General features: G+C 37.3%; 1 protein-coding gene across 2 annotated transcripts in view; it reads left to right on the top strand.

The window, feature by feature from the left end:
• Window positions 1-1,063: 1,063 nt before the first annotated feature.
• BTBD9 (BTB domain containing 9) overlaps window positions 1,064-20,296 on the top strand; it is a 128,781-nt gene continuing 109,548 nt past the window's right edge. The window contains exons 1-7 of one of the 2 annotated variants that reach the window (XM_030499211.1): window positions 1,064-1,137; window positions 3,316-3,482; window positions 8,444-8,654; window positions 9,753-10,116; window positions 11,157-11,421; window positions 13,209-13,428; window positions 17,285-17,404. In XM_030499211.1, coding sequence (XP_030355071.1) covers window positions 3,401-3,482; window positions 8,444-8,654; window positions 9,753-10,116; window positions 11,157-11,421; window positions 13,209-13,428; window positions 17,285-17,404 — 1,262 coding nt within the window. In that variant the 5' untranslated portion in view covers window positions 1,064-1,137; window positions 3,316-3,400. Of the gene's footprint in view, window positions 1,138-3,169; window positions 3,483-8,443; window positions 8,655-9,752; window positions 10,117-11,156; window positions 11,422-13,208; window positions 13,429-17,284; window positions 17,405-20,296 lie in introns of those variants that run through there. The other variant, XM_030499212.1, reaches the window with a different exon arrangement.

The following is a 20,296-nucleotide window of genomic DNA, read 5'->3' as shown; positions in this document are numbered from 1 at the left end:
TTTTTGAATCTTGAAATGGTCTCTGGGTTTAAGTGCTTGGCTAAGCGTAGCTAGTGTGATAGATGATGAGGCAATAAAAAGGAAACTAGTGAAAAAACACTGGCATCTACGAACTAATTACAGCAGTATCATGAAGTGGGCAAGCTATGGGTTTAGGTTGTTTGGTGGTTTTTTTGCTTGTTTTAAAGTTACTGCTGCTTGCCATACTGAGAACAAATTAAACCCAGTACTGTCAGTTATGAAATCCAACAATAAACGAGTAAAGAAAAACACTTAATGATTATTCTTTCAGCCTGCAACAGATGTTAAAGATTACAGATGTAAAAACTTTTGAAGCTCTTCAATGTTCTCGCTGATTACAGACAACGCTATTTTTACTTCGTCCAAGGTCACACTTCTGCCAGATAAAGTGTGGAATTATATAGCATGTAGTGCTTTGCCACTTGGAGGGCCTAAATTTAGCGACGTGCAATACACTAGAAATTAATGGTCATGTAGAGAGAAGCCCATGTTCTCCTTACAGCCAGCAAAAGGTTCCATTACCCAGGACAGCACAATACCTAACGCCTGCCAAGAGCCGGGCAAGCACCCCGCTACGGTTAACCAAAGACGTGCGTTTTGAATGTAGCCGAGCAACAGCAGGCGGGAACGCGGGGAAGGTTAAACATCAGTTGCTATCTGAGAAGGGCCGGGTACTTTGGCACCGAGCAGAGTGCTAAACTGCCCGCCAGACCGGCTGTTGCCCGAGGGACGGATGCGGCCATGACAGCCCCCGGCGGCCTCGCGGGCGCACCGCAAGGCTCTGCGGGCGCTGCCGCCGCCGCCGCCAGGGTCGCTCTCGCCACTCACCGACCGCGGCGCCCCTCCCGCCGGGCCCTCCCCCTAGCCCCGCCCGGCGGGTGCCGCTCTGCTACCGGTCGCCTCTGCTCTGTGGCTGGAAAAGGAAACCGGGCACCGCGCGGCCGGAACGGCGAACGCTGAGACGGGCACGCGCCGCCACCGAGACCCGCTCCCGCGGGTGCTCGTCGACGTCAGCACGCAGAAGGACGGCTGCTGTTGCTAGGTGACGTCAGCGCGCCGGTTGACGTAGCGACGGCGGCGGGGCAAGGGGTGGAGGCCTTGTCGGCGGCGGGGCCGGTGAGTCCCGGGGGAGGGTCGCGGCCGGTGCGCGGTGATTTGCGTTCCCTCCGACCCTGCGGAGCGGACCCAGTGGCTGCCCCCGCGGTGGGCTCCGGGCCCTCGGCGGGCCGGCGTGTATCCGGCGGTGGCTTCCACCGTGCGAGGGCAGGTTGACCCGGGAGCGGGCCGAGGAGGCGCCGCGGGGAGCAGCTGGGCGCTCTCGGCCGCGAAGGGGTCGCACCTGAAACGCCTTTCTGTGGAGGCCGGGGAGGGGGCGGCCGGGCGGGGGGCACCTCTCCGCTCGGGAGGTGGATCTGGGGCCGCGGCGGCCCCGGCCCGGGTTTCCTGGGCGCGACCTTGGGTGGATCGCTCGCTCCCGGCCGCCCTCTCTTCCGTGCCGGGGGGGTGATGTCCCTGCTTCACCTATCCGCCCGCCCCTTTGCTTGCCCGTTCTGGTAGCGTGCTGGGGTTTCGTGGTTTGTTTGTTTGTTTGGCTGGTTTTATTTTGTTTGGTTTTTTAATAGTCAATATTTTGATGCTTTGGTAGTACACACAATATTTTCACAGGGTCTTAGTACTTAACTACTCTTGCAAGTTGCATACTGCTGTGATTCACTGAAATTCCTTTTGACTTTGAAGAAGCTGTCATATTATCAGACTTAAAAAACCCCCAAACAAGCCGATGTTAACTTGTTAGCAATATGCGTATAATCTTATTTGCCCAGCACTGCTCTTCGTTTGTGTTATTGTTAAAGCTCAGCACACAGACCCCTCCCAAAGCCCGGTGCTGGGACCATGTAATTCTCTATGTGTTTTAAGATTTAATTTGAGCCTGCTTTCCTATTACAACTCTGTAAATCAGGTGCTTGAAGTGTACTCTCCTGTTGGGGTCTATTTATTCATATTTATAAAAAAAAAAAAATCCACAAGAATTTTCAGAAATGGCTTTTGATTAGATTTTCATAATACAAGTCAATTTGATAATCTACATGCTCTTGTAGGAGCAAATATTTATATATTACATGTTATTCTCCAAAATCAGGAGATTTCTTTGCTGGATTGAGGTGTGGTTACTTTGCAGTTCATGAAACTACCTAAAAATATTTTTTTCTTCCTTCTTCTCCGTTGCTCCTTTAAACATATAATTTAAGGAAGATTATATTGTCTTTTAGAAGAGAATTCATAGACGAAGGTATCATCTGTTTAGCAAATTAAATACAATTTATTTTTCCTGCTGGCATGTATGATGGGAAGAATAACAATAATTTATACTTGTTGAGAGAGACTCATTATATTAGCTATGTGTTTAAACAAATAAAGCCTCTATATTTTTGTATTTCCTCACCCTACGGTTTTGTTTTCCTGTTTATAAAATTAAAGGCTTGCGCAGGAGAAAGATCTGCAACTGCCTTAAGTAAAACCCCAACAACGAAAACCCAGACAAAACCCCCATAACCTTTAGCTAGGCAAGAACACTTAGAGAACTTTGGCTGTGTAGGGAATAAAATGTGTGTGGTACAGTTTGTATAGACCAGGTTTAACTAGGACCCATTTAACCCATTTGGGAGAATGGTGTTCTTGAGGACATTAATGCTGTAGCAAGAAATTTTCAGGATGAATTTTTTGTGGCTTGTAATGGACAAATGAATGGCAGTGTGTTACTGTCTTCTTTGGCGGTTAAAATATTGAATGGTCATAATTCATAGACTCAAAGAATGGTTAGGGTTGGAAAGGACGTTAAGATCATCTAGTTCCAACCCCCCTGCCATGGACAGGGACACCTCGCCCTAGACCATGTCGCCCAAGGCTCTGTCCAGCCTGGCCTTGAACACTGACAGGGATGGAGCATTTACCACTTCTTTGGGCAACCCATTCCAGTGCCTCACTGCCCTCACAGTAAAGAGCTTCTTCCTTATATCTAACCTGAACTTCCCTGGTTTAAATTTAAACCCATTCCCCCTTGTCCTATTGCTACAGTCCCTGATGATGGCTCAAAAAAAAAAAAAAAAAAGAAATTCTGATGCTATCATCTAATGTTATTCTAATGTTATGAGGAGTTTTCCCATAGAATCGAGGGATGTTTTTAAGAATTTATTTCCACAAAAATTTTAACTGAGAAATATGCATCTCACTCACTTTTGCCATAGGCAAAATGTCCCCAGTTTCTGATGGTAATTATTTCATGCATTGTTTCAGGAAATGATACAGTTGTTGCTGTGCAGCTGGGTGTCACTGAATCGTGTTTCTATGAGCTTGCTGTTCAGTCTGTCTGTTGTTCAGCATGGCAAAGAACCCTAATTTTCAGGAAGTTGGCCATCTGCCTACAGGCTATGTCCACTGTAGATCTTCAGACAGCTTTACTGGTGAGTGGACCAATACATTTCCTTGAGATTTTGACCTGAGAGTTTAGTAGTATGCCATTTTAACTGGGTTGTATTGGGTGCCTTAATACCTATTTTATGCATGTGTTAACAAACAAGCTGCACTTAGTATATTGTTCTTTGTACCGAGCCAGACTTATTCCTTCTCTGCTATCAGAGGGATACATCTCTGAGCAGAACATGAAACATTAGCACTGCAGCACTTAAGTAATGGGAATGTATTTGCAGATGAGCAGTGCATAACTTCCTGTATGCTTTAAGTCAAAACACTTTTGGTACTAAATTGTTGTTTAGAATGCTGTCATTGAATGGCGTGGTTATTTGTCATTAACCAGAGTTAACATCTGCTTTTCTTTTTATCCTTTCACAACAGAAGAGTTGGAGACGAGACCGAAAAGTTCTGTGGATTTAATTTACTTGATCTTTCATATTCTGTCTATAAATTTGTACTACATTGATTATGTTGTTTTTTTAATTGGATAATAAGTGCCAGAACATGTATTTTTTTTCCCTTTGTGTAACAATTTTCACTCATAGTCAACTTTGTTATTGTTATTTAGAAGTACAAAAGAGCTTCTGTAGTGAGGGTTCTGACAGAATCCAAGTATTTACTTGGGTTATACTCTGTGTATGTTGAAATGTTTACTAAAAATTTCTATTTCCTAGGATGTTAGCTTATTGTACCAGAACTTATGAGCACAAAATATTTCTGTATAAAAAGACGTGTATGTCCATTACAAAAACCCCAAAACCAAAACCCCCGTATTATTTGAAACAATGGTAAGTTTGTACACTAGCCTTATTGTCCCACTTACCATGTTCACATCTATGGTAATGGAAATTATAATTAAAGTAATATTTTGCTGTAATTAATTTAAAGAAAATATTTTGTAAAGGAATAAATTACAAAAAAATTGAAATACTACTCAAATCCCCTTAATCAACTGAGAACAAGTTCCTATTTCTAGATAACATAGCGATGTAAGAGAATCTGTATTATCTTGCAGAGTACAAGCTAGATGATGAAGGAATTTTCAAGAGTATGACATCATTTGCTCAGTGTTTGTAATCCAGATTTATTTGATGAAATTTTTAATTCTAGCAGTGGTCTGTTTACTTGCATTTATTTCTAAAGTTTCAATTGGTTTATCAGTTATGTAAAGATTTTTCACTTAGTTTATATTAAAAAAAAAACCACCCCAACATATTATTTATGAACAATTTCTTAATGTATTTTTTCTGCACCTGGTATAAAAACAACTCTTCCATGTTTCAATGAAACTGGTTTTCAGAGGACTCTTTAGTGATAGCCCAAATGTGGGAAGGAGGGAAGTGGCTGAGTACCAATCTTTATTGCAGCTCTGACTTGAGAGTTGCTTAGTAAAGATGTCATTGGGGTTTTGCTGTTGTTGCTGCATTTTCTAGATCATGTTTTTGTATACCATAACGTGTCACAGATTACTTACTAAAAAGAAATACAGCAATCTAAAAACTGGGATGGAGGGATGTGTGGTTGTTTTTGAAGCCATGACACATTGTGTAATATTGCATATTACCTTATGTCTTAAATACCAGGCCATGTTTTTCACATGCTCAGTGTTGAAGATGGCCACCAAGAAGCGTGTCTTCCAGTGCGGTCTTAGAAGTGATCTGTAGACCTTCTGACTTAACAGATGCCTTTTGAGTTTGTTGCAGTTTTAATAGTGCATCAAACTCACCGAGAAGACTGTTTTGTTTATTTCTGTGTCATGAGCAAAGCTGCAGCAGGTGACTCCTGAAGCAGTTAATTAGCTCTGAATACCTCCTGGAAATAGGTTATGGCTCTGGCAAGAGGCTCGTAAATGGCCTGGTCTTTTATTCTGAACTCGGTAGAGTGTTCTTCTTTGCCAGGAAGAGTAAACACCTGTATTCTCTGCAAGGTGATGTCCTTTGCTGACAGAAGATGTCTTCTTTTATGATAAATAATACTTTCAGATGCAACTAGAAAAATACGTGTTTAGCTATTCAGGGAAGTTGTGAACTCATAGCAAGTTGCCACAGCTAAAGCAATGTATTACTTTCTACTTCCTCAAACAAGGAATGTGTAGATGACTTCAAGGGTTGACTGAATTCATACCATTAATGAATCCAGCCTGGAAAAATCTGAAGTCATGTTATTATTTCGTTCTGTATTTTGAAGGCGTCACTGCTCTCACTGGTCTGCTTTGTATGGAAAATCCGTAATACAGACAAAGCATTGGAAATGTGTAGTAGTGAACAAGTAAATGAGTTTGAATGCTTCTTCAGTATGCTAGTGTTGCCCACAGAAAGTGTGTAAGGTATGTACGTGGTTTCATGAAGTTGCTGGATTCTAACACTTCATGTAATTCAAGCATTTGAAAGGCTCCTCAGCCAGAGGCTTGTAGCCATCCTGTATTCCCAGCATCCAGCATATTTGTGTTTGAAACTGACAATTTAGAGTAATACATTGTACCAGCAATTTGAAGAGCATTAGGCATTGAAACAAATTTGTCTTCTGGCTTAAACGCAGGGATTTCTAAACTTCTACATTCATTGTTTGCTGTCATTCGGGGTCTTGATGGTGTCTGTGTCAGTCAAAAAGGACTGGTGTCATCGACTTATTAGCACATGTCCCCAGTTCAGGCTTTGCCCTCTCCTGTACACAGATTCTTGTTTAAGAGAGGGAGAGGGAAGCGTACTTTTGATTTTATTTATTTATTCAACCTGAAATGGAAACGATTTTCCCTTGAACTTTTCACCCTATCGGCACATGTCAACATCCACAGCTACTGGAAGCAAAGAAAGTGTGCAGCTGATGGAATTCCTTTATCTTCAACATTGTTAGAGTCTGTCAGTTTTATACAGACAGTAGCTGTTCTTATCTTTTAAAGGGGAGAGTGGATGAAGGAAACAAGCAGACTGTAGAAAAAATTGAATGAAAAATAGATTTTAAAACCAAAATGTTGCTGTACTTTTACAGGTATGAAGTATCATAAATAAACTTCCCTAATTAAACAAAATCAGAACTAGCAGAAGAGAAGTAATACAGTTACTTGATAATGTGCATGTAACTCGCATGTGATTGGGTTGCATCACTATTGTGAATGAAGATCAGCAACAGCAATTACAGACTTTTAAGGTACAGAAGTCCTGAAGGAGTATCAAGGCTTGAGATTTGCAGCTGAGTAACAAATACATCCTTTTGTTTGCTCCTTTGGTGTGATAAAAGTTTTTATATTTTCAGGGCATTTCAATTTTACTATTGTCTATAAAGTCTCAAATTATGTTTTGATAAGTATATTGCTAATATAAATAGGACCGATGTGAGCTAAGTTAATCTTGCTTCTTATAGATATGAGAATGTATGTTGCATAAATGTGTTCAGTGGAGAGTTGTCTTAGCTAATTGTAAATTAACCAGTGCAAATAGAAGAAACAGTCTGTTATTACGAAAACCCATAAAAATTAATGTGCTCTCATTAGCACATGTGTCAGGATAGAAGAATGCCTTTACAGTGTTCTGTGTTCGCATGGTTAGGCTGCCTCCAGTATCTTGGCCAGTCTTGCTGCTTTCACGCTGTAATGGCTACATGGGCACACAGCTTCTAATTCAAGTATTGGAGAGAGCCTGAGGAAACCTGCGTTTTTGTTCCCAATTGTGCTGTGATCTGTATTGTCAATTTAGTAAGCTGAATTTTTTCTCAAATCTTATGTTCTATTTCTATCACTTTTTCTAGTTTAGTTTAAAGTTCTTTGGGACTGTGTTTCTACAGTATCCTGATTTTGGGTTGTTTCCAGGTCCTACACAAGTGCAAATAATACCTTCACCCCATGTGCATTTTCTTTTCTTTGTTGGGGTAGAAGTGACTGGAATCAGATGCATGTTTTCTTATAATACTTTTTAAGTGTAGCTTAAAAATACATTCATGTCATGAAAGATTGTCACTTGAAATCTTAATGTATTAACCACATGCAGGGTATGGCCTCCTCATTTTCCTGCTTCTTGTGGTACACCATCACTCTTCAGCACTAAGTATGTGCCCGTTTCAAAAAGTGGCTAGTCATTGGGGCACAGAAGGTGTCTCTGAAAATATGGATGGTCATGACTTGAAACAACTTCTTTTTGTTTGAAAATAAACCAAAATGTAACAATAGAAGCTGAAATTCTCCTATGGATGCTCTTGCCACTGAGGCTGCGGAAAGCCTCTGTTGCTGAAATAAGCCAAACCCAACAAAACTAAAACCTCTTGTGAATTAAGAAATAACAAAACAATTCCATAGAAGGTATGAGTAACATATGCGTCTATATTGTACATTAATGTGCAGACTCCTACTTTTATGACTGAGAGGGTATTAGAGAACAAGAAGGCATCAAGGAAACTGAGTGGAAAGGATAAGAAAACTGAATTGTGTATTTCAAAGCTTTGCTCTTTCATAGACTTTCTATGTTATTTGCTGAAAGTTATTCTGATTGTTTATTTTCTCCCAGTTCTGGAAAGCTGATTGGAATTCTGCAAAAACACTGATGTTTTTACTCATCACTGATTTTAGTAGAGACTTGGGAGTTAAGACTATACTTTATGGGTCAAATTATTTATTTCTTTATAATTTATGTGCATTTTAATTCAGATAAGATTGCTTTCTGATGGTAACTTCAGTTGTTTAATTTTTAATTCCTTTTGTTGGAAGATTTTTACTTAAATGAATTTACAGAACAACAAGATGATGGAATTCTCTGATTTTTTTTCTGCTGGCTAGAATTGTTGATGCAAGCTGCATTGAGTCCTTTTGTAAATGAACCTTCATAGAAAGCCTCTTGGATTCATTTTTCTTGTTATATATGGTAACTTGCACAGTCGCTTTTTTCGTAATTACAGCTTGATCTTAGCAATTTTTTAATATTTGTGCCCTTTATAATACTCATCGTTTTCTTTTTCCCTTTAGGCTACCAATATCACCATCCCTCCAAGATGAGTAACAGCCATCCGCTTCGTCCTTACACAGCTGTGGGTGAGATTGACCACGTTCACATTCTGTCAGAGCATATTGGTGCTCTAATGAATGGGGAAGAATACAGTGACGTTACCTTTATTGTAGAAAAGAAACGTTTTCCGGCACACAGAGTGATCCTGGCTGCTAGGTGCCATTATTTCAGGTGAAGTATAGCTTTGTGTCAGGCTCACAGGAAATTTTCATGCAGATAAGATAAACATTGTTTCTCTATGAACTTTTCAGAGTGTAATCATCTGTCCATTGAGTGTGACCTTTTCTGTGTGAATGTTTCCCAGCACATCAAATCATTGTGTCCAAATATAAAAAGATAAATACCATGTCACAATGTTATTCTTTTGACCTTCATTAAATTGGATTTTGAAGGTTTTTTCACAGATTCAAGAGAAAAAAAACTTTAGAACAGAAAAGTTGTGCTGTAAAATTGTTTTGATTTTTTTTCAGAGTGAGGATAGTGTGCTTATGTGGAATATGCTCAATTAGCAAGTTTAATTTTGATGTGTTGGAATTAAATATTTAAAGATGTCTGACCAACACAGGTTAGAATATATATTTTAAAACTAGGAATAATACTAATCCACCTTTTTAACAGCTGGGCATTTTCCATTCTAAATTTAATTAATAGAACTTTGTGATAATATTTTTCCGGTTATTTTTGTCAGAGAGATAAGCTAATAATTAAATTGTGAATGCAAATTGTGTTCAAGCCGTCCATCATATTTTAAAAAATAATAGCGAGTACTTTGATTTTTCTCAAGATTCAGGATTTCATCGGAGTTGCCGTGTGCTGGGTTTAGAGTTAAGGAACAGAGGATCAAGAATCCCAAGATTTGCAAATCTGCCACTGCTCTTATAGTGGCCAACTATTTGTTTCACTTGCTTTCTGAAAAAAATACATTTTTTTTTTTCTTTCTTTATCACAGATAGCACCATATTTTTTTAAAAAAAAAAAGGCATGAGAATCATATCGCAATTTCTGCTTCGCAGGCTATTGTTCAAAGTGGAGATGGAGCAGTTGTTGTGTAGGATGAAAACATGATGAATTAGAATATTATTCTGCAGCTGCTTTCAGAGCAGAGCTGTACTTCAAATGCCAAATATAAGGGGTTTTATTTTGTAAGTTCTTAAACCATATCCTCTTCGTATTTCCCTTGCTGTAAATAGTAATTTGTTCCTTTCTCTTTCTACTTTTTGCCTGGTTCATATCAGGATATAAATTTCTCAAATTTTATCTTCCTTATAGAGCATTATTGTATGGTGGAATGAGAGAATCTCAGCCTGAAGCAGAAATTCCTCTTCAGGACACCACTGCAGAAGCATTTACCATGCTGTTGAAATATATTTACACTGGTCGTGCTACACTACGAGATGAGAAAGAGGAGGTTCTCCTCGACTTCCTAAGCCTAGCACATAAATATGGGTTCCCAGAACTGGAGGATTCAACGTCTGAGTATCTTTGCACAATACTTAATATTCAGAATGTCTGTATGACATTTGATGTTGCCAGTCTTTATTCTCTACCCAAATTAACTTGCATGTGCTGTATGTTCATGGATAGAAATGCCCAAGAGGTGCTCTCCAGCGAAGGCTTCTTGTCACTTTCTAAGGTACATCTTTTTGTTTGCGCTTTTTTCCACAGGAATGTTAACTTTGATCTGTATACCACTTCATGACAAAATACTAATGGAGGCAGAAAGTACAAGTTTATATGTTAGTTAACAGGTCTCATTTTAAACTAGTGAAACTGTGACAGTTGGAAACGTTCAAGCCAAGCTGAACTTAAAATCCTGGTGATCCACTCTGAAATTTTAGGTATTAATTTTGACCAGTCACTATAGTTAATATAGTAAATCTGATGGAATATTCTACCAAGATGGGAGCAGGCAATCTAATCTTGTCACACGCAGTTTGTTTAGTCTGAGTTCTGAGAGCATACTAGCGATAAAGAAATTAGCAAACATTAGTAATCAGGAATCACATCATTTGACATCTTTGATATAGCCAGTCTTGGTATATATGAGATTTGTCCTTTTCTTAGGCAAACTCCTAATTATTCTGCTAGCTAAGTGAAAATCAAGAAGCTGTTCAGTTCTTTTTGTTCCCATTTTGCAGTCAGTGGGTTTTCTGCGTGAATAAGAACGACTGAAGTTTTCACCTGCTGATTCTCAGTTGGTACTAAAAGAGAGAGAGGAACGTGTGGGGGGGGAATCCCAAGTAGTTAGAAGTGGTTTAAAAAGGTGATTCCAAGCCACAGTTCATTTTTCCTATCACTGTTGTTATACGACTGTAATTTTAAAGGAATGCTTTGAACTATACTGTCAAATCTCCAAATCACTTCTTATATTCCAAAGTAAATTTGAAATAGCGACTGGAATTACGTTGATTTGAATAGTTTTCTACGTTTCAATTCTAACTTACTTCTCCTTGTGGTTTTGTAATATTACTTGTTGTTTACATGACTCATCCAGTTATTCTTGCATAAGTAACTAAAACAAGCTACAGTTTCAGGTAGTTACTCCATTGGAGATTATTTTTAATAACTACAAGTTAAAATACTCATTAATTTTTTCCTATTTTAGTTTCCTTTTTTAAAATAGATTTTATTTCTGTTTGGGTTATTTTGTTTTGTTTTGTTTTTCTTTTCTAGGCTGCTCTTTTAAGTATTGTACTGAGGGACTCATTTGCAGCTCCTGAGAAGGACATTTTCCAAGCTTTGATGAATTGGTGTAAACATAACCCCAAGGAGAACCATGCTGAAATCATGCAAGCAGTACGTTTACCGCTAATGAGCCTAACAGAACTACTAAATGTTGTAAGACCTTCTGGATTGTTGTCACCTGATGCCATCCTAGATGCCATTAAGATTCGTTCGGAGAGTCGGGACATGGACCTCAACTACAGGGGCATGTTGAGTGAGTGTCAGGTTTTTAGTGTGTTTGGTGGTTTTTTTCTCATTTAGTGACTATAGTTCTCTGGAGGATATGGTTAATTTGTGCTTTGAGGTTTTGTCTATTATTATGTGTTTTAAAAGGCTTACATAATAAAATACTTTGTTATGTACCATTCTTGCCGTTTCTATTCCTCAATATCAGTCAACATATTCTTCTTCTTCATATTTGCCCAAATAGTATAAACAAGTCTTCCAAAACTGTACTAATGGAAGCCTAAAAAGTGTGAGAAGCCTTTCGTCTGTGCTCTGTGTTCATTCAACAACAATATCTAACGCTGAGCTTTAGAAAGATACTGTTAGTTTGCTGTCTATTGTTTGTTGTGCAATTTATAGAGTGTTTGCCCCACAGCAGAGAATAAAGTTAAATGTTCTCTGAGAGCCTGCACTGTAGGCTCAGTCATGCATGATGAGCCCTGAAAATAACTTCTCTCAGAACCACATCTCCCCTTTGTTCTGTCTTACAAGTTACAGATATTAATATTTAAACATGAGTTTAATATTAGGATATTGAAAAAGTCTGGTCATGCAAGACATTCTGTTAGCAGTGCAGCAGAAATATTTGACAAAGTTAAATGGTCTTTTCTGAATTCTTTTTTTGCATATTTATGTCTCAATAATAATGCGCGTCTAGTCTCAAAATTTCTAGCTTTTAGATAATTTAACTTCTGTGTTGTTTTAGTACTAGTTCAGGCTCTTGCGACTTTTTCTGTTTGTGGACACATTGATGACCACTTGAATTTCACAGTCATGCGTTTGATGTTTTTATGAAGTAGTACCGCAGTACAGTTAAAATTGTACTGCTTCAAATTCTGTTCTTCAGATGTTAAGTTTAACATCCTGTTAAAACTCATACTTCTGTTGCCAACGTGCCTGAAGAGTTCATGGGCAGCTTTTCATCATTCAGCTTTCAGATCATGTTTTCCAGGGTCTCTTCTCAAACAAGACTGTTAAAAATGTATTTTTAACAGGGTGGTTCATCAATGTATTGTTTTGTAGTTGGGGTTAGGGATCATTATCCCCAGGTATCTTGATGGAAGATCTGTTCCTAGGATGTAACATGTTTATTACCGTGAAATGGTGGCATAAAAAACTTGCTTGAGCATCTTGGTTCAAAGCCCAAGTAGTCCAAAGTTTCCTATTTTGCACAGGTTCATGTAGCTTTGCACAGTATTGGAAGCCCGTGTAGCTATTAAAATAGCTTGTATAGCTATACCACTCTGCAAATTCATAATGCATCCACATCTTGAACATTTTATGGGGTTTTTACTTTCCCTCAACTTAAAAAAATTAAAATTTAATTGAAGTTAGGAAAAAAAAACCTGAAAGGGCAAAAACTTCTTAGAGGTATGGTGAGAGGCTGATCACAAAGACAGACTAAGTAGACCAAAACTTTAAAACCAGGAGGAAAGTGATGATTGAATGAGGAAGGTGCAATAGAATTCTGTAAAATCATGAGGAGGACTGAGAACATAGGTAATACATACTTGTAAATTATCACTACTTATTATTACCATAAAAGACCATCATTACCAAATGAAATGGAAGAAGGACAAGTTCTAAAATACCTCTCTTATTGTACATATATATATATATATTTTTTTTTTTTTTCTCCCTTTGAGCATATGTTTGTGGCCAAGAAGAGATACTGGCAATAATTCTTTGTTCTGACCTGATATGGTTGATGCTCAGTACATGTAATCTGCAGTCTAGGAGTGTAAAAATTAAGCAATTATTTCCTTTTCTTCTTAGTACCGGGGGAGAATATTGCAACAATGAAGTACGGAGCGCAAGTTGTAAAAGGGGAGCTGAAGTCTGCTTTGTTAGATGGCGATACTCAGAATTATGATTTGGATCATGGCTTCTCTCGACACCCGATCGATGACGACTGCCGTTCTGGAATTGAAATTAAACTAGGCCAGCCATCAATAATCAACCACATACGAATACTTCTGTGGGACAGAGATAGCCGGTAGGTGCCAAGTAAACGTAAAAAGGGAAGGCAGTGCACTTTGTACTGGTGATAATATTTCACATTGATATATTCATTAAGTATTTTATAGAAACAGCATGATACAGTATTGGAGATAACAAGTTTTATTTTAAAACAACCTGTTTTTTAAATGCAGTTTTGGTTACTTACACAGCAGGCCATATTTTGTGATACTGAATATCACAAAGTATGAATATCATAATATTTCAATGAATTTTCTGCGTCTTCACAAAATAGTTTATATTACGAATGAAAGCTTAAATAACTTCAATTGTTTTAATTGTTTTCTATTTGCCACTTAGTTTTCAACAGCTTTTGTCTTAGTTTGAAGAACAATATTCTAGTTCTTTAGCAGAAACCAAATTTTTTACATATTTACATTCCAAACATTGAAGGAATTCAGATTTTTTAAATATATTAAAATTGTTAAGAAATAACACACTTTAACAATAATTCAGAGATGGTAGAATTTGTTTAGAATAAGAATTACCAATTAACAGTAGTAGTTATTAGAAGCCACTTCATGGGGAAGCATAAACTATCATGGATGCCTTAGCCAATTTATATTCAGCTACTTGAGATTATTCTGGAATGCATGAAGGATCAAACTATGCCTATTTGAACAATTTAATGACTGCTTAAGTAGGAAAATTGCAAGGCTTGTTTTACCTGACAAATTGAATATATTAATTTTACAACTTGCCATGACAAAGATTTTATAATGTAGTCGACAGCTCATGCAGGTATTCATAAGGAATTTTCTATTAAGGACAATAAAGCAAGCTACTTATACTTTTAAGACATTATTACCTTTCTGATAAAAGATTAATTTTATATTTCTTTCAGACTAACAGTTTAGAATTGCAAATCAGTTGCATTTGTTTTCATAACTAAGCTGTGTAATTTTACAACAAGGTGTACTAATGTTTTCTTGGGTTTTATTTTTTGTAAATTCAGTTATTTTTAAAATATGAATTACAGTTATTAATCATTCAAAACAAACTGCATGATTTTTTAGCTATTTGTTTCAACTAAGTTCTCTTGATTCAGTTCAAGTGAAACTTATGCTTCTCTATTCCTTTTAGAAAGACTGAAAAGTAAAACTTTGAAGGCACAAGGAACTATTTGATACAATATTATACTACTTATCTCAGAAGATCAACCGATTTTATAAAATTTGAAAAAGTATTAGAGGGATATTAATAATGTGGAGTTTTCTATAGATTTTGAGAGAGCTTGTAACTGATAAAATGCCCCTCGTCTGCAAGGCATAAATCGGCAGCTGATGAAACTCAGCAAAAACCCTTCTGCCTGGGACAAGTAACTAAAGAAATTATCTGTTGCTTCGTGTCCTACACCATTCCTCGGAAATTTGTAGAACAAACTGTTGTTTCTGGCAGAATATCAGACAAGATGGGCTTCTAGAGTTTTGGTTTTTTTCTCATAGACTACTGAGGGTACAGTGATTTAGGATCTAGTTTCTGTGTCATCTTGAATTTTTTCTTTTTCCGTGGAAAGTTTGCTATTGGACTTTCTTTTGCTTCTTATCAGGTATAGTACCTGAAATGTCACGTTTCCCCCTCCGCAGTGGCTCAATAGTCATAGAAATGGAAAAGGAAGCATTTGGATTTCTTTGGCCAGTTGTGGGCTCCTCAGTATAAGATACTGTTATACTGGAGTGAGTTCAGCAGGACCCTAAGATGATGAGGTCTTGAGCACACAATGTACAATGAGATGCTGAGAAAACTTACTGTTTTAAGAGGAGAAGGCTTAGAAGGGGGAAGTTATTGCTGTCTTTGCCTGTTTAATGGAGGAGTATAGAGAATACAGGGCCAGACTCCTCTTATGGCTGTGTTCTGAGAGGGCAAAGAGCAGTGGACACAAGCAATAATGCCTATTAAATATTAGGAATGCCTATTAAATGTTAGGAAAAGAATTCATAATGGGTAGTTGAACTTGGGAATAGTTTGTCCAGAGAGGTTATGCGTTTCAGCCCTTGGAGGTGTGTAGAACTTCACCGGCCAAAACCTTAAGGAACTTGCTCTAAGATTGCCCTCGCTTTTGCCAGAGATCTTTTCTAACCTATATACTCTTTTAGTGTAAGAATTGCCAGCCACTTACCTGCATCTTTCTCGTGGGATACATGAATAACATCTCCAAAAGAGATGTTTTAGCAGCTGTACAAGCACATGGTGGCTTCTTGTTGAACATCTTTCTAAACTGCTAATTCATTTTAACTGTCTCATGATGCTCTGGTCTGTTGGATTCTTTATAATATACATTCTAACAGAACCAGATAAAAACTAGCAGGTGTGGTTTGCACCTCTAGTTTAGAGGTGTTAATTAACAGATGAATTTTAGATATAAAAGTGCTAAGGATTCTAGCTGTCCAACTTACCTCTGTGAAAGAGATGCTTTTCCTTAAGAAAGATCCTTAAGAAAAATAAAAGGCGTAGTGTTGTGTATGATAATGGAATTGTATTTTTGAGACAATTTTTCTTTGCTTGGTACCTTCAGAAACAAAAAAATAGCATATCGTATGTTGGTTACAGATTTACATTAGTCTAGCAATGGTGATGTGAGAATCCCTAAATTCTCACCACACAGAGGACAGACAGTAACTTTTGCATTAAACTGCTCAAACTCTAAAATGCTGGAGCCTAGTTTGGTCAAATATGCTTAGGCTAGTAATAATAATGTTGCTAAAACACAGTGTATTTATATGGGTTGTGAATAGTACACATCTGGTTGGTGCAAATGTGGAAGCTGATTATGCAATTGACATCTTAAAGAGACTGCATTATCTCTCTAAGTGCACAAATTGGTATTAACAGTGTTAAGAATTTTGAAAAAATACCACTTTAGGCATCTAATCCTCTTAAGTAGTTAGCAAAAAAACTGGAGATATTGACAAAGGCATTAATGTTTAACAAAAAATGTAGATGTAAAACTCTGGAAGAGTAACTCTTAGAAATGAGTGTGAAAGGGGGATAAATGCTAACATGGTGCTGTTGAAATGCCTGTGAATATTGCGGATTAATACATGAGAGAAAGAAAATATTCTGAAACATGTATTCCGTGATTTGCTGATCCACAAGTGAAGTTTCTTCTTGATTCTAAATAGCACTGTTGTACGTACAATATGGAAATAGCTGTGGGTTTTAAGTTTTAGTTTGGGTTTGCTTTCTCCTACCAGCAAACTATAAGCTAAACATAATTGATAAGTGAGAGGAAGACACAGATTCTGTTGGTGATTTTTTTTTTTTTTAATTTTATTTTATTTTTGTTTTTAATGGGGTAATTTTGGGGTGTTTAAGGCTTAACAAAGCATCATGAACAACTGAAAAAGTCAGAAGTGAAAAACAACATCAATGAGCAAATGATCATAAAGTAAACTTTTTTCAAGTGAAGGATTTGAATTTGTGGTTTTGATCTGCTAAATGTTTTTAAATTTTTCTTTATTGATATGGCAATAGCAATAATAACTGTATCACTGGTGTTTTGGATTTATTGCATGCAGAAGGAATACAAATGATTATTTTTATGACTGAGTTGAAAGTCTTCGTTGCATGTTCTCATCTAATTACTGCAGATTGTGAGTGTTAGGATGTTTTAAGTCATTCTGAAAACATCCCTTAACATAAACTGCATGTGAATTTATTTTCAAAGCTATTTTGAAAATGGGGATTTCTTTTAGATATCTTAGGTACAGGTCTGTGGATAGGAACAAATAACCTTCTTTTCAGCACAGCTGGAAATGCAGAAGAAAGTGTAAAATGTAATACCTAAAATGTGGCTGCTTGCATTCTAACCAGTGTTTTTTGACAATCCATAGGTCTTATTCCTACTACATTGAGGTGTCCATGGATGAGTTAGACTGGATTCGGGTTATCGATCACTCTAAATACCTCTGTCGGTCCTGGCAGAACCTATATTTTCCTGCCCGTGTCTGCAGGTTAGTTCATCACTGTAATGTTGCATGTCTGTCATTAAATAATGTAGGCACAATAATAAGTTGCTGGATTTGGCTACTGCATTATCTATTTCTCAAAATGTATGATATACAACTTTCATCAGCTGTCTTAAAATAAATGTGTCTATCTTGGTAGATGTTTTTTAAATATAAATATACGTGATAAATGGCAAGCATCCTGTTTCAAAACTCTGGTGCTTCCATCTCTAACTATGTATATCTTTCTCCTTTCTTTCCTTTTTTTTTTCTTGTTTTGAGTCATGCTCACTTTTCCTGTTGCAGCTGATGTGTTTATTTCACTCAGTAGTAAACATAATTACTTGGCTTTCAAAATGTTTAAAATGTGTTTACTTACATACTTGCTACAGAACTTGGAAATGTGTTTTTATATATTTTACATCTTTTCTGCTGTTGCATCGTAAAAGTGTTTTAGATAGTTGTGAAAGGGGAGAGAGAGAACTAAAGAGATTTGAGCAATGCTTTTTGTAAACCAAGGAAGCTAGATGGGTCCAATCATTGATAAGGTGGTGATGTCTTTTTACTGTAGATGCTGGGAATTCTGGAAAAAGCTTATAATCATATTGAACCTGTCTTACCCAAAACTGAATCAAGCTTATTGATAAAGAGGCCATAATCAGTAGATTCCCAACATGTTATCATCATTAGGTTTTGGGTCATAGACCCAAAGAGGGAAAAAAAAAATGCACTGTGTTGTGATAATTATTCTGTAGACATGAACTTTTTATTTGGCACAGCAATGCTTGAAATCCCCAAGGAGGCAAAGTGCTTTCTTTTTTTCAAAGAACGGCCTTTGTTTCTGGTCTTTCCTGCTCTGCAATGTGGGCTTGCTGGCAAGCAGTTGTAGTTTATATGAAAAGTCTGATGGATCATGTGCATGTCTCTCCTTTTCAGATAACTCTTTCTTAGCCTTCCTGTCCTTTAGTAAGGTCATACTGAATGTAACTGACTTGAAATTTATTTTTCCTGATACAAACAAATACATTCTTACCTTTTCCACATAAGTTTTATGATCCTGATTTTACTCTTTCTCTTTCTGAAATGGTTGGCACTGCCCCTTACTTTGTGTGTGTATCTGACAATTTTTCTCTATGATAAATCATCTGGTAATGATGAAATGCCTCATGGAGTTTGTAGGTGTTTTACATTTCCTGGGGTTATTTTTTGTGTGTGTGACCTTAACTTGGTGCACAGTGGATGGGTTGCTAGTGAGCACAGCTTTTTTTTTTTTTTGTTACATCATGTTACCAAGAAGATTTGAAGAGGTCTAGGATGTTATGGTGGGACTTTCCTGAATCTTCTTTCAAAAGGGCAGCCATTCTTTGGCCTCTTCCAAAGACTTGTCCAAAAGTGATTTTTCTACTTCAACACCAGTTTATCTGTTTGTCATACCCCTTTCAGCTGTCTTCATCTGTGTGTCTGCTACGTTTTGGGACCATCGTTGTTCTGTATTGGTGACGGCTTTTTGTAGCCTTGCCTGAAAGTGCTCAGAAGGAAGAGTGGGGGAGAGAATGTTTTTCCAGAGATTTAGGTGGTACCTTACTCATTTTTTGGTGCAGAAGGAAATCTTGGACATTCTAGCACTCCCATGATCTCTTAATCCTCTGTAGATGACTTGCCCTCTATTGGAGGAGAACAGGACGGAGCTTATTTCATGTGGTGTTTTTTGTATATGTAGCTATATATTTTCTACTCATACGCATGCACAGACACACCTGGAAGCCTTCCCCTTGCAATTTTATTTTAGCAGAGACTTGAAGTATACAGTTGTCCAGGTAGCTACAGCAGATATTTCCTTATCACATAGTCCTCGTGCCTCTAATTTTTCCTGTTCCACTCAGTGATCCCCAGTAAGCCCATTATTTTCTATAAATCTCTGTTCCTTATTATTATATCCACAAAGTGATGGGGAATTCCCTGGAGATGCAGCTACTTTGAAGAGTGGGTGAAAGAGCTAAAGAGAAAGTCATGTAGCAGTCTAAGTCTATGAGTACTTAAGGAGCAGTAACCTTAAGGCAATAAGAGTTGTCACTTGTGAGTCAACATGATAATTCAGGGTAGTTTAGATATGGCTGTTCTGTAATCTGTCTTTACATCAATGAATTGAAGCCTATATTATAGTAAGAGTGCATTTGCTACTCAAAAGTAAAAGTACCATGGCTATAATTCACTACTGCTCTTTATGTATTCTTTTCTTGCAAATAACAAAAAAAGGCTATTTTGAATGTAATAAAAGACCTAAAATTGCAGATAATTTTTTGAGCAGTTCCATTTCAAGAACTTTGTATTTATTTATTTATATCAATATAAATATTTAGGTCTAACTGGAAGGTTGGCTCTGCTTTGATTAGGAGTATGAACCAGGTGACCTCCAGAAGAGAGGCTTTGAGTGCGGGGAGGCTATGCACGTATCTGTATTAGTATTTGAGACTTTTATTTATCTGGCTTTAATTAATACTCTGTTTAGAAAAAAATAAACAAGGAGTATTATTTTTTTCTGACTTAAAATTCGGGGGTTTGTAATTATGTATTTAAAGTAGTTTTATTTACTTAAATGAGTTAAACTAGTTATCTCTAAGATACGTACTCAAAACAGAAATCCTAAAATAAATAGCAGTTTTAGCCATCTAAAAAAGAGATGATTTCCAGTGTTGTGAGCACTGTTACGAGCTAATATGAGATTATGTCAGAATGTATTCTTTTAATATTTGATATTCAGTTTTTACAGATAAGTTATGCATGCTTATCTAAGGGCAGATAGGTTTAAGTGGTTTATATGCCATTTGGAAAGAAATTATTACCAGATTATCAGCAGATAATTTAAAAAACTCTATTTATTTAATTTGAAAATGTAAA

Source organism: Strigops habroptila, chromosome 10, assembly GCF_004027225.2.
Source record: "Strigops habroptila isolate Jane chromosome 10, bStrHab1.2.pri, whole genome shotgun sequence".
NCBI classification, from domain to species: Eukaryota; Metazoa; Chordata; class Aves; order Psittaciformes; family Psittacidae; genus Strigops; species Strigops habroptila.
Note: the sequence above shows the minus strand (reverse complement) of the source record. Positions and strands in the feature narration are given on the sequence as shown.